Source organism: Miscanthus floridulus, chromosome 15 (assembly GCF_019320115.1).
Source record: "Miscanthus floridulus cultivar M001 chromosome 15, ASM1932011v1, whole genome shotgun sequence".
Classification (NCBI taxonomy): domain Eukaryota; kingdom Viridiplantae; phylum Streptophyta; class Magnoliopsida; order Poales; family Poaceae; genus Miscanthus; species Miscanthus floridulus.
In genome coordinates this window covers 21,346,768-21,361,605 of record NC_089594.1, presented here as the reverse complement: position 1 = coordinate 21,361,605, position 14,838 = coordinate 21,346,768, and the positions used below count along the sequence as shown (strand labels likewise).

The following is a 14,838-nucleotide window of genomic DNA, read 5'->3' as shown; positions in this document are numbered from 1 at the left end:
TCTGAGAGCGACAAAATGGACCCCAATGCAACATTTTTGTGTACTAGTTGTTGTTGCCTCTTTACTAAATTAATTCTTGACAAGCATAATTTTGTATGTATGCATATATTACTTGACTATTTAAATCCATCTCCAATCTGACTCTCTCCATCTCTCTACTATTTCTTACATCCGAAAAAAGTCACACCTGCATTCGCATCCGCGTAGTGTCCTATGTTTGGGTTTGGCAAATCTTCCTTTGTGCATAGATTCCATCTTCTTAGCATACCTCCATGATGAACACTATATCCACATCTTCACATTCATATATAGACTCTAGAGGATAGCTGAATCACACCTCTTAATCAAGTACCTATTCAGTAATCTACTATTGCTTAATAACTACAAAAATTATGAATTCTAGGTGGCAATCTTTATCTACCAAAATTTTGGGATGTAATAAACTAGGATCAATCCCTTAAAACTGATTACAATACACAAAGATTGGAAAGAATAAGTACCATTTGAACTAAAAATTTAAGCAGTGGCATCACAGTCATCACTCACTAGTTACGAAAATAGTTTCAACTGTCGCAACAAGCTCAAACCAAAGACTGGTCACTGAATTTGAGACAATTCTCCTAAAAATCAACCTCATCTGTCCCAATTTCAGGCTTTAGCTATTGTAGATTTGTAATCCCTTTTATATAGAACTTAAAATACCCTCATTGGATAGCTAGACTAGAAGAATCAAACCATTAGACCTCCTAAGATGACCCAAATGAAAGATTCAGTGGCGACATAAACAAAAATATGGCGGTGCTCGTGCTCGTTGCAATCCTCAAGGACAAAAAAGAAATGGCACTATATTAGCAAATAAAAGGCAAAAAAAATGCAGAAGAGAACAACTGATTGGAGCAAATCTGACCTGACGTACACAGCATCAGAGTGCTCGAGCGGCAAGTAGTTCGACAGCTTTTTCCCTGTTGGAATTGGAAGAAGAACGAAGAAGCGAAGAGAGAGACAGAAAACGAGGTAGAGAAGTAGAGACCAAAGACAGAGAAGAGCGCGAGAATGGCGTCGTCGTCGCCGGTCCGCGTGGTGTCGAGGCACATCGTGAAGCCACCGCCACGGCCACGCGAGTGCATCCCGCTCACGTCGTGGGATGTCGCCATGCTGTTGGGCAACTACATCCAGAAGGGTCTCCTCTTCGCACGGGCACCGTTCCCGACGGCCGAGCTCGTCGACCACCTCCAGGCCACCCTCGCCGACGCGCTTGCCACCTACTACCCCGTGGCCGGGCGCTTCGTCACGGAGCAGCACCGAGATGACCACGGAGACGTCGTCGGCAGCGGCACGGTGTCCATCGACTGCGGTGGCCAGGGCGTCGAGATCCACCACGCCGTCGCCGATGGCGTCGGCGTAGCTGACGTCAAACCTCCTGACCGCCGACATCCCATTCGTCGTGCAGTCTCTGTTCCCGCTCAACGGCGCCATCAACTACGACGACCACGAGCTCCTGCTCTTCGTCGTCCAGGTCACGGAGCTCGTCGACGGCGTCTTTCTCGGGTTCGCGTGCAACCACTCGCTCTGCGACGGCACTGGTTTCTGGAACTTCCTCAACGCGTGGGCGGAGATCGCGCGCGCTAGGTTCGCGCCCGCGGAAGCCCCACCCGCGGAGCCGGCGTCTCGGCCGCCGCCCTTGTTCGAACGCTGGTCGCCCGACGGCAATGCAGCGTCGCCGACCGTGCTCCCGTACGCCGACCTGTCGGTGCTCGGCAAGAGGCCGACGCCAACGCCGACGCCGATGCGCGAGCGGATGCTGCACTTCCCGGAGGAGTCCCTGGAGGTGCTCAACGAGCGAGCGAGGCAGGAGCTCCTAGCTGCCAGGGACCCGGCCGGCGCGGCTGCCTTGACCAGATTCCAGGCGTTGACCTCCCTTGTATGGCGCTCCATCACCCGCGCCCGGCGCCTGGAGCCGGACCAGCAGACGGTGTGCTTCGCGGCCGCCGACAACCGTGGGCGTCTCCGGCCGCTTGTTCCGGCGGAGTACTTCGGCAACTGCATCAAGCTCGTCTCAACTGACGCGGTGCGCGCGTCTGAGCTTCTGTCGCGCTGGCACGGGTGGGCGGCGGCGGCGGTGGGGCGGGCGGTGGCGGCGCACACGGACGCAAGCATCCGTGCGCATGTGGCGGCGTCGGCGGCGAATCCGTTGCTGCGCCCTGGCCGGTTGTTCCCCGCGAACGCCGTGCTGATGGGGAGCTCGCCGCGGTTCGACATGTACGGCTGTGACTTCGGGTGGGGGAAGGCGCTGGCGGCGCGGAAGCGGCAGGGCCAACAAGATGGAGGGGAAGGCGTCGCTGTACCCTCGGCGGGACGGAGGCTTCGACGTGGAGGTGGTGATGCTGCCGGAGCACATGGCGGCGCTCGAGCAGGACGAGGAGCTCTGGGCCGCCGTGTCGCCGGCCACGGCCAGGGCCACGAAAGAATGAAACTTTTTTAATCCATGCGGTCCAACGTGAATACGTTGTTTAATTTAAATCACACATGCCTGCTTCTTCGTTTGTAAATTAAAATTTTGCAATTTCTGACAAATATCCCGAGATTGGGATCGACATCGACATGATTTTTCATACAAACCGATCCTTGCCGCCGCCCATGATCTCCGACTTCGACTCCGAGTCGAAACTGGAAAGAGGAACCGCCCCTCGTGCTCGTGCATATATAAACATGGGCAGCCCACATCCATCCACATAGCCGCACAGCCTGCCACTCCAATCGCTCACCTGGGGTTTGGCGCCGCCGCAAACACACCGCGCGTCGCGATGGCCAGCGCCGGCACGTCGTGCAGCGTCCGCCTCGAGGGAGACAACGACGCCGTACTCGAGACGGTGGCGAGGATCGGCGGCAAACTAGCGAGCGAGGAAGGCGGCGAGGCGGTGGTGGTCGAGTCGCTTCGCGAGCTGCAGGACGTGCACATGACCTTCGAGGCGCTGGAGGCCACCAAGATCGGCCGCGCCGTCAACGCCCTGAGGAAGAGCGCGCCGTCGGAGGAGGCGCGCCAGCTCGCCGCCGCGCTCTACAAGAGATGGAAGGCTCTGGCCAACGAGCGGTTCAGGAGCAGTAGGGCACCGCCGCAGCAGCCAAAAGGCTGATAAGGGCATCGAGAAGGGTCCCTCGACGCCACCGCCACCGCCGGTCAACACGAAGCAGTCAGCTCGGCCCGAGGGCGAACTCGAGACGATAGCCCCGACAAGTGTCGTCGTCGAGGCGGCACCGGAGGCGAAGCTCCACCTCCACGAGGGGTTTGACAGCGCGGCAATCCTCAGGAAGCCGAAGAGCTTACGGGTGATCAACACCAACGCGCCGAGGAAGACAGAGCATCGCCGCGTGATGGTTGTCCGTCGTACGGCGGCGGCCTCGGAGCCCGCGCTGGCGTCGAACGCTGCAAGGCGAAACGGCGGAGGCTCCAAATCCAACCAGCAAGCCTACTGCCCGGCGACGGCGAGCAACCTGGGTACCAATGCTGCAGCTAAGCGTGTCTCGCCGACTGGCGCTGCGGCTGCACCCTTGACGACCGCTAAGCCGCCGACTGCACCGCCGAAGCCCGTCGGTTCGTCGGGCGCTTGCAAGCGCAAAGCAGAGGCCCCCGCGGTTTTCGACGAGGCGAGGCTGGCAAGGGCCAGGATAAGGCTCCACGAGGGGTACAAGGAGGCCTCCGCAGTCAAGGAGAAGAGGAAGATCAAGGAGGTCAAGGTCATTGCCGCACCGGGGAAGGCGAGGCAGCGTCCTGCTCACAATGTACGGTGCACGGCTGCCCACAGGACAGGGACAGGGAAGCAAGCTCCGGTGCCTTGTCCGCCCAGGATGCGCCGGGCTTTTTGAGCAGTAGCAGCGCGCAAATAGGGTTCGGGAACTTTAGCCAAATTGTGTAGTTTCTGTCGCTTTGAGTGAGTATTCTCGTTCTGATCTGATCTGAAGACGCCGCCGCGCCGGAACATCGTGTGTCCATTGTTTGTTGTTGGCTTTGTCATGGTTTTGGTTGATTATAAGTTTGATCTTCGCTCTGTTGTGTAGTAGTACATCGTAATGTACCTTCGTTTAGTCATGGAGACGTTTCCACGATCAAGACACCAAATCACACACCGGCTTTGTTCCACGCTATGGCCTATGAGGCTATGAGTGCCCATGCATTGCAGCACCGGAAAAAAAAAATCAGGTTTACCTCAATCCCAAAGAATTGGAGGAAGGTAGACGGAGGACTGCAATGGAAGTGGCTTATGTGACTGCTGCCCAAACTGACAAGCTAAATGTTACTCCGGCAAGGCGCCTGTTGTCGGAAAACCGACAGACAAGCAAGTGGGAGAAACCTGCACCGGGAGAAATCAAGCTCAATTCTGATGGAGCTTTAATTTCTTCAGCTCTAATGGCGATGGAGGCTGGGGGTTCGTGATCAGGGACGAAGCGGGAGCTGTCCTGAAGATGGGAATTGGCAGGGAGGATCATCTGCAGGATGCGTTTCATGCCGAGCTCCTGAGTTGCGAGACCAGACTGAAAGTGGTTGTTGCTATGGGGATCGCGGCGATCATCATGGAGACTGATGCTGCGATGGTGAAGGAGGCGCTGGAGGGTGATGAGTACCGTTTATCGGCCATGGGAGGTATCTATCTATCACTGATCTCAAGCAATCGCTTGTCACTGACTTTGCAGGCTTCAGTGTTAGGGATGTTCCTTGGTCATGTAATCGCTTAGCACATGCTTTAGCTGCTTTGGGTTGCAAATTTGTCTAGTGGTGCCCAATCTATTTGGGATGATGTACCTTATGAACTTGAGTCTCTGGTGTCCAGCGATTCGGCTGTGACGAGTGAGTAATATAATGAGCTTTGCATCAAAAAAAATTTGGAACTGAGTTTGGTGTAAATCAAACTATCTTAAATTTTACTAAGTGTTTTTGTATAGAAATGTTAAAACATTTTGATACAACATTGTTGGGTCAGTTTTTTTTATAAATTTTATTAAATTTAAGATAATTTTACTTAGGAGTATGCTAGAATCGTATTCTTTCAGGGACAGAGGTAGTAGTTGATTAATGTCTACCAACAGACCATTAACATTAATCCCACGAAACACAGTAGAAAAAAATAAATGCTAAAAGTTCTCACAGAAATTTATCACCTAAATTTACATCTAATTACCCACCTATGCACTTATAAAACATGATCTTTGCCTTGTCCACCCATTGTTGGGTCAGATATGTGAAAATGAAGCCCATATAAGCCCATAATGATCCCAAGCCTTGTTTGATGATGAAGACCATATGTGAAAATGAAGCCCATATAAGTGGGTGACTTTTTGTTTTCGTTTCTTTTTTTTCACGATATAAGGTGTGGCCGTGTGGGTGACGTTTCAAATATGTCACCTAGGCTAGAGGACACCTGATGCAACATGGAACACGCCGCTACATGGCGATGCCCTTGACCATGCCGTGGGTACGCTACCGATGCTGTGCCGCTTGATTAGGTATTTTTCTGAAAGAAAGAAAAAAAGGAACTAATCATTCATGCGGGTCAGGCTGAGGGCGCATTACCCGTAGCCCATCATTTTCACAGGCCCTACGCCTGCTCCCTGCTGCCCACTTGCTTGTGTTGATATAAAGCCAAAAGTTTTGCAGTTAGCAAATCACCGAAACGGCCTGAAATGAGCTTACACTACTTCAGTTGAGAGCAGAGCAGAGAAAGGAGCCAACAACCAAAGAGGAGCGCAGACGAAGAAGATGGGAATTCTCGGAGAAGAGGTGACTAGGTGAGCGTCGTGATGAGGCCGCTGCTGCACCTGCTGGTGGGGATGGTGCTGTACGAAGCGGCGGTGCCGGCGCTCGTCGACAAGATCACCGCCGCGCTCTGCCCCGCCGACAGCAGGTCATGCCCGGAGGCCATCTACTTAACCGGCCTTCAGTCCTCGGTATCTATCTATGACCTATCCAGCTTGCGGCGTTTCTTCCTCTGCACCCCGGCCGTGGCCCGTGGCCGTGTGATGGTCGCCAGCAACCTGCACTGCAGTTGCATGCCGTAGATGAGATGAGTGAGTGTTGTTTCATCTTCTTCTATAGTTTCTCTCTCCTATCGCTCGGTCACACAAGGCTGAGACGACGTAGCCACGCAGGGGACTGAGGAGGATCTTTTCAAGAGTCACCTCCTATGCCCATTTTTTTACAATTTAGCCCTTTTTTGAAGAAAAATTATGTTTAGCCTCCTGAGAGACGTAAACTCGTCTTTGGACCCTGGGAGTCGGCGCTAGGACTCATGGCGCCGAGCTAACACATCTCGGCGCTACAGATCTTGGCTCCGAGGTGTCTGGCCGTGCACAGCAGGGCATCCTAGGTGACGTTGACGTGGCCGGTACCTTGGTGTCAGAATACATGGCTCCGAGCTCGGCACCACAGATCTTTACGCCGACCTCCGAGCCGTCAGATGATGTGCTGCGACGGAGGTGATGAGACGTGCAAGCGGTTGTAGGCCCACACACCGCTCTCCTCTCCTCCCCTCTGACATGGATGGCAGGTGCCTACCAGTCTGCCACCATGCGCGTGCTCGGTGCATGTTGCTTTTGGCCCTGCAGGGTGCAGAGCTGTAGCGTCAAATCATCTAGCCTTTTGGAGAAGATAAACAATGGGATATCAGTTATCAATGAAAAGGTGAAATCAGTAGACCAAAGATTGCATGTTTCTGATAAAAACAATGGCTGCTTTGCTGGCTGCAGAGCGCAAGCTAAATGATACAGGCTCTGCTGTGAAAACCAACAGGTCTCTTCTTATTCACGCTTTTGTTAATGCTTAAACAATATACATTTAAGTATATGGCTTAGAATTTAATAACGGACCTGTTGTACCTTAATGAATACTTGCACACTTCGCCGTATTTGAGGACCTAAAACCTTTATGTCCGTGGGTTTCTTTAGTGTATTGCTAATTTCTTCTAGTATTTTCTTCAACTTGCAGGTATGTGTCTGCTGGAACAAGCTGGCTGAATGGTGCTTTTAGCAAGGTCGCCAGGGCTACAGCTCTCTAGATGGTTTGACGCTACAGCTCTCCATCTGCAGGAGCAAAAGCAGCATGCACCGAACGCGCGTATGGTGACAGCACCTGCCGTCCGTGTCAGAGGGGAGGAGAGGAGAGCGGTGTGTGGGCCTGCTACCGCTTGCACGTCTCATCACCTCCGTCGCAGCACATCATCTGATGGCTCCGAGGTCGACGTTAAGATCTGTGGCGCCGAGGTATCAACCACGTCAACATCACCTAAGATGCCCTACTGTGCACGGTCAGGCACTTTGGAGCCAAGATCTGTGGCGCTAAGACGTGTTACCTCAGCGCCGCCGACCTCCAGGGTTCAAAGAAAAGTTTACGTCTCCTAGAAGGTTAAACATAAATTTTCTTTAAAAAAAAGATTAAATTATAAAAAAATTTGGGCCTCCCATGCTCCCCACTCGCCAGTCGCCACTAGCACAGGACCACTGCGATGCTCCGCTAGTTGGTGCTATACTAGGTGGCCCAAAAGTCGACGGTGCCATGCGCGCTGGAATCCCTCATCGAGCCGGGAAAAAAAATGATCCGATTGCACCTTACTACCTACTGCAATATAACGTGTACCGCGGTACGGTACCGACCAGAATCCAAGTTAGTGAAACGACACAACATATATAGTGCAGTTTTCGTTTGCAAGGCAGCATGTATAGTAACTACAGTACATGCTATGAGTGATTTGGTGAAACTCTACCATCGGTGTTTCAGGATTAAGTTTCTATTACGGCATTATTATATTGGAAATAAAGTAAAAAGTCCAGGGTAAAAGCATGGTTTTCCAACCCCAACAAACACATAATAGTCTCCTTATGTCTAAAACCACACACTACGCAACCTTCAACAACCATGTAACAGCTCCTCCCAATTTTTTCATCTCACAGGAATGGTACTTGCAACCAGGGGCGGACACGGGGGAAAGCTCAAGCCCCCATACCCATCTCGGAGCAGTGGAACCCCTGTGGAGCCCCCATAAATTTTTAGGCAAAGTTCCATAGTGTAGGGGGTTGAGATTTAAGATCGAACAACAGTATTGTTCAGCCCTCCTGAAATATTTCCTGAGTCCGCCACTGCTTGCAACTATGTGTGACACGGTGAACCACGAGTTTATTGAACACTATTAATTGAACGGGTGGCTTTATCCGCCTCTAGAAATAGTTTCTGAGCGGGTTCACCTCTAGAAAATCTATCATATTTTGCGACGAAAGGAATACCTTTTTTCTCTTTATGTGAATAACAATTCTAAAAAAAAAGAATAACAAATTACATGTATAGAATTTCTAGAAAAGAAGGATAAAAACTTTTATTATATCTGTCAATCTTTTTATTTAAGGATAATAATACTTATTTTTGTGGGAGAAGTAACACATGCTGTTTATTTTTTGTTTGAGTACAGGTAGGGGCGATTTTTAAGATAATAGGATTCCCTCTAATGGGCCAGCTAGCTGATGAATATGGCCGGAAGCCTCTTCTGCTCTTAACTGCCTCCACCTCCATAATACCTTTTGGTAATTTGCACTGTCCTGTTTTCTGCTCGTTATGTATCTCTCCTTCAGTGTGTAGGCCATACCATTCACTCTAAACATGGTACGGTTTTTGTTTATGCAACTTACACCATTTGCACTAAATACTTTTTTTTTTGTTTATGCATGCAGCTGTGCTTGCATGTAATAATTCAAGGACTGTTGTGTATGTCTACCTTATTCTGCGCACTCTTTCATTCTTGATTGGCCAAGGAACATTGTTCATCATTTCAGTTGCATACACGGTTAGGCCTGGTTTAGTTCCAAAAAATTTTCACCCCAAACTATCATATCGAATCTTGCGGTATATGCATGGAGTATTAAATATAGACGAAAAAAAACTAATTGCACAGTTTGGTTGAAAATCGCGAGACGAATGTTTTAAGACTAATTAGTCCATGATTAGCCATACATGCTACAGTAACTAACATGTGCTAATGATGGATTAATTAGGCTTAATAAATTCGTCTCGCAGTTTTCAGGTGAGCTATGTAATTAGTTTTTTTATTAGTATCTGAAAACCCCTTCCAATATCCCCGAAACATCCGATGTGACATCCAAAAATTTTCATTTCACGAACTAAACACAGCCTTAGAACTACAGCAATTTTCTCATCTTTGTACCAAAATGTGTTGCATGTCACTGGTTAAACTAATATTAAAAGCCACTTGGTTAAGGCGAGAGACGCCCCTACCTAGATCTAAGAGAGAGTATTATATCCAATCCTCAAGATAGTTACTTAGGGGCTGTTTGTTGAGGAGTCACACCATTCTAGATAATAAGGTGGTGGTGCACCATGAGTCCAACGAACTAAATTTGGCAAAATGACTCTAATTGTTAACTTGTGAAAAAATGAGTTGGAGATGAATCAACTCAATATGTCCCGCAAACTAAGTAGAAAGGTGAAGAGCGAGAAGAGGATTTTTAATGACATGCAAGCACCTGGCTTCAATGTAACACCCTAAAATTTGCATAACTTTGAAATAGGAGAAAATGATTAATTATGCATTTTTGTGGGCATTTGAATTTAGGAAAATAATAATTTTATTAAATTAAAATCAATGTAGGTTCACAATCATGTGTGTGCATCCATGTTGCTGCATGTCTTTTTGTATTGCTTGATTTCAAATTAGATTCCAAGTTGAATTGATTTTGCATTCAAAATTGACTTTGAAATTGCTTTGGAAAAAATTGGAAAAGGAAAACGAATTTCCCTTTCTCCCTTTCCTTCCGGCCTGGTTGGCCTGCTTCTGCCCGTGGCCCGCTCCTCCCGCCGGCCCATCCTCTTCGGCTTGCACTCCCGTGGGCCGTCCCTCTCCTCCCGCTTGGGCCTGCGCCCTGTGCCCGCTCTGCGCGGCCCAACAACGCGAGCCCGGCCCAGCCAGATGCCCACGCCGCTCGTCCTCTCTCCTCCCTGCTGATGCGCCGGGCCCACCCGTTAGGCGCCTCTTCTACCTCCGTCTCGTGCGTGCCGACGCCGTCCGTGTCCGGCTCCGCCACGAGCCAGTGCCACCTCTTAAATAGTCACCCGAACCTGCGCCCCCTCCCCATCCCACCTTGCAGCAAGAATTTCGTCCCCGCGCGAGCACGCAGCCGCCTAACCCTAGCTGCTGCCGTTGTTGACCGCCTCGCCGAGCACCGCGCTGCCTCCGTTGATCCCCGCTCGCTTCTCTCGGTTCCGGTGAGTTCCCCACTCTCTCCTCTATCTCCGGGACTTTTCCGTTCGAAAAACCGAGCACCATAGCCTCTTAACCAACGTCGCCGGCGAGCTCCCTTTGTTCGGCCATGGCGCCGCCGCCATTCGCCTCGCCGCCGGCCGATCTCACCCGCCCGATCCAATCATGGCCGCCCGTATCTAATCCGACGACCCCAGATGAAGGATACCCCTTTGCTGGTATTTTTGCAAAAACCACCTTACAAGTATTTGGGTCTTAACCCGTAGTCCAAAACGTCTTTTCATATTTTGTTTTCTTCTTTTGAAATCATATTTTGTTTCGATTAAATCTAAAATACGTTTTCAGTTATTTACAGTTTTGCCACTAGATTTGTTTTGGCCATAAAATCTCCGTTTTAACTCCGATTTGATCCGTTCAACTTGCATTGGGTTCATAATTCCATAATCTACATGTTCATACTACTGTTATGTAGGTTTTCAACTTTTAAAATTTGAGGTTACATTTAATCTATTATTTTACTAAAGAAAATCTGTTTTTATTCATAACTTCTTCGTTTTAGCTCCAATTTTTATGATCTTCGCGTCTTTGTGATCATAGCAAGACGTAGATTTGTTTTACAAACTTTTTATCTTAATTTTATGCTGATTGGTGTACTGTTCTAATCTATAGCTTTCGTTTGCTATGCATGATTGTATGGATGCCTGTGTGGTGCTGTTTGACCTCGAGTAGACTATGAGTTTTGTGTTGGTGATCTAGAGCAACTGTTTGAAGATCAAGACCAGCAGCGATACTTTGAATTAAGGCAAGTATAATATGAGGCTCCTTGTTACCTATTCACTTTAATGCAATCTCAATTCATATGCATGTGTTAATGAACAGCTTAGAGTCTACCTACCTTGATATTGATTATCATGTCCTCGATTTACCTATGGTTTTGTATGTGGGTAGTATGCTCAGTTTGCTCCAACTAATATTGATTAAGGAATACAATTAAAGATATATGCAACATGGTATTAAAAGATGTTTTTAGCAACATGGAACCAAGAGGGCTAGAGCATTTGGCCTTTTCTTATGGTGCTCTAGTTTCTCTCCATAAGGACTCATCTTTAAGTGACAACCCAGGACTTACAGTACAACCATGAGGACCACATGGCTCTGGTCTTAGTCTGGTACCTTGCTCTTTCTGGTTTGTAGCAGTTTACCAAAAGGGCAAGAGGGGCATACCAGGCTGGGTATGGGCCTCATCCCTAGGGTGTGTACTATACTGTGTGTATCAGTGCCACTTTTGAAGATGACTCCATAACACTTGGGAGATGGAATCCTTAGCGGCTGCTCCTTATTAGAACAACTAGGGAAAAGCTTCGTAGTGTACCCTGCCTGCTCACCTTGGAAGTGTATTGGGAGTAATTAACTCGGACATATGGGTAACATGACTCGTGGTGAAAGTGTACAACCTCTGCAGAGTGTAAAACTGGTATATCAGTCGTGCTCACGGTCACGAGTGGCCTGGATCCTTACTGAATAGTTGGTTACTTGGATGGTCTGGGTTATGATTAAAATTGCTGACACCTCTAATTATTCATATTTGGGAGCCTAAGCATAACTTAGCAACTTATGATTAATAATAAAATGTGGCCAACTAAAAGTGCTTACCGCAGTTCAGCCGTGTCAAGCCTTTTGAGCCTGTATCCCCTCATGTTATGCTTGCTAAGCGGTAGTAGCTTACGCTTGTTTTATTTCAATACTTTGGCAAAATCCCGGATATGTACTAGATGGAGGTTCTTCAGCGGAGTTTTCCAAGAGGTGTTAGGCTTGTGATCAACCAGTTGACTATTTCTGTGGTGTTGGAGGCTTTGCCAGAAGAATAGAGTTTTAGTATATACTGTAAAGTAAGACTATGTCTTTTGTAACAAATACTATAGTGCTATGTAATAAAGGTATTGTCTTTGATATTGCCCCTTTTTTGTAACTATATGTGTGAATTGCATTCCTAGGCACACATATGGTGTATATCTGGTTTTGTCCTTAAAACCAGGTGCTACAAAGTGGTATCAGAGCTATGTCGACTGTAGGACACAAGCCTAGTTAGAAAATGGTCGTTTTAAGGTTTAGAATTTGCTATAAAATCCTTGGTCTATAAACCTTGCTATTTTCTTCCATGCTATATGCTTGTCTTTGCTGTTCATCTCCTCCTTGCCGCTAAAAAAACTCTTGGCCCTATCTCCATCCTTGATTTGAATTGCTTTTAGAGCTATCACTTACCATGTTCTTGCGCAAAATGAAGGTGAAGCTATAGAGTTTTGAGCCCTTGATACAACAAGAACGCTAGTAACGTGGGTAGAGTCATTGAGTCCTAATGCTTGAATTGTGAACCTATAATGTTTGAATGGTTGTCTTGATGTTCATGCTTGAATTGGATCTTTGTAATGATTACAATGATTTTGTGGGTTATGCTCACAATTTCATTTAGTTTACATGATAAGGTATAAGGACCAATGGTTAGATAGTTCAGTTGGTTTTTCTTGTCTCTGCGCGTGCTATTTTCTGAGCAATCAGTATTCATCGGGTTATATCTCCAAAGGTAGATGCCCAAACATCATGAAAGTTTAATGGATTGGGAGTTAGGACCTCTACAAGTTGAAGTTGCTGCACTGTCTGGGAGTTAGAACAGTTTCAGTTGTGCCCTATTTCTGAGTAACTTAACCGCAGAATCTGGCAAGGTGGTCTATACCAAAAATTGTAGAGAATTTCATAAGCTTTTTAGCCAAATAAAGGACGTCTTCATAGGATTTCTAGAACTTGAGATATGGCTGTCTTTCTGAACTGCTACCGGTAGTTCTCGTCTAGAAAACTTTGGATTGATTGTTTTACCATGTGAACTACTTCTAGATCATGGATTACAACCAATAATTGTGCTGAATGTTGCAAACAAATGGTTTCTACTAGGAGAAGTGCTTCATGTGATGCTAGAAGGAATGCCCCTAATGCTAATCCATCGCCAATAAAATCCTCCAACTATAGAGCAATCTATGATGACATGGACTCAATTGTTATAGACCTATGTTCAGAATGTATGCATCAACCCACATCAAGCACCACCAAGGGATAAGCGTGGTGAATTTATGAAGGGATATCCACCGACATTTTCTCATGCAAGTGACCCACTAGAAGCTGATGACTGGCTTAGAGCCATGGAGCGACAACTTAACATAGCTCAATGTAATGACCATCAGAAGTGCTTTATGCTTCAGGTCAACTTCAAGGAGCAGCTTTAGACTAGTGGGAATTATTTCAGGTTGGGAAAGATGTAAATCAAATTTGTTGGGAAGATTTCAAGACTGCCTTTAGATCTTATCATGTTCCAGAAGATTTGGTGGAGATCAAGGAGGAGGAGTTCCTCAGCTTGAAACAAGGTTCCATGACAGTGTGTGAGTATCATAACTAATTCACTCAGCTGTCACATTATGCTCCAGGAGAGGTGGTTAATGATGCCAAGAAATAGAAACACTTGAAAGGATTAAATGATGGACTTCAACTACAGTTGATAACTGTTGTGTATCCTGACTTCCAAACTTTGGTGAATAGAGCCATTTTGATTGAGAACAAGAGTCGGGAAATAGAGGAGAAGAAAAGGAGAATTCAAAGCCAATCTGTAGGTAGCAACACATGCCCTCGCTACACTCCCCAGCAAGAATATCAACAGAGATACCAGGAACCAACTAGTCAGTGGGATTTTGAACCTCCTCAACAACTCCCTCAACACCAGCAAGAGCAACAGTATGTGAACCAGCGTCCACCCCAAGAACCCCTCATCAACTCTCCAATGAAGGATAGTGTGCCCAACACCCCCTCTTCAGGCAAGAAGTGCTACCGCCGTGGTGAGCCCGGTCATTATGTGAGTCAGTGTCCAAAGAAGCCGAACAAGCAATAGTCCCGCAACGGAAACCATAAACAACAGACTCATGTGCAAGGCAGAGTCAATTATGTGAAGATAGAATCTACTCAAGAAGCCCGAGATGTTGTGTTTGGCACGCATCTAGTCAACTCTAGCCCTGCATCAGTTGTGTTTGATTCTAGAGCTTCACATTCCTTCATTGCACATCATTTTGTTAAGGAGCACAATATACCAAAATGTCCTATGAAGAAACATATGTTAGTTGACTCACCTTGTGGGGATATGCAAGCTACTCTAATGGTTCTAGTGTAAGAGTTGAAATAAGGGGGATAGAGTTTTTGGCAAATCTGATTGTGCTGAAGTCCTCAAGCATAGATGTAATTCTTGGAATGGATTGGCTAAATCCATGAAAAGCTATTATCCACTATGAGAATGGTACATTACACTTGACATCCAAGTCAGGAGAAGAAGTTATATGTAAGGCAACTACAAAAGCAAGAAAGGTGTGTAGTGTCAATCAGATGGAAGGTGCAACCATAGATAAGACCAAGGTTGTTAATGAGTTCTAGTTGTTTTTCCTGATGATTTGTCAGGTATGCAGCCAGATCGTGATATTGAGTTTATTATTGAGCTTTTGCCTAGAACTGCACCTATAGCCAAGAGACCATATCGGATGGGTGTCAGTGAGCT

General features: G+C 47.4%; 1 protein-coding gene and 1 pseudogene across 6 annotated transcripts; both read left to right on the top strand.

The window, feature by feature from the left end:
- The first annotated feature begins 307 nt into the window (after positions 1-307).
- Positions 308-2,713, top strand: LOC136508762 (uncharacterized acetyltransferase At3g50280-like; annotated as a pseudogene).
- Positions 2,714-5,676: 2,963 nt separating this feature from the next.
- LOC136508763 (uncharacterized) lies at positions 5,677-8,649 on the top strand. 6 transcript variants are annotated; one of them, XM_066503543.1, is made up of 3 exons: positions 5,677-5,940; positions 7,078-7,251; positions 8,451-8,649. In XM_066503543.1, the coding sequence occupies exons 1-3, from the start codon at positions 5,794-5,796 to the stop codon at positions 8,634-8,636; spliced, it is 507 nt and encodes a 168-aa protein (XP_066359640.1). In that variant the 5' UTR covers positions 5,677-5,793; the 3' UTR covers positions 8,637-8,649. The 6 variants fall into 6 exon arrangements, 2 of the variants coding, with proteins under 2 accessions (XP_066359640.1, XP_066359641.1); XM_066503544.1 differs by having other exon boundaries at positions 7,078-7,392; XR_010772111.1 differs by lacking the exon at positions 8,451-8,649 and having other exon boundaries at positions 5,677-5,897; positions 7,078-8,412.
- The last annotated feature ends 6,189 nt before the right edge of the window (positions 8,650-14,838 follow it).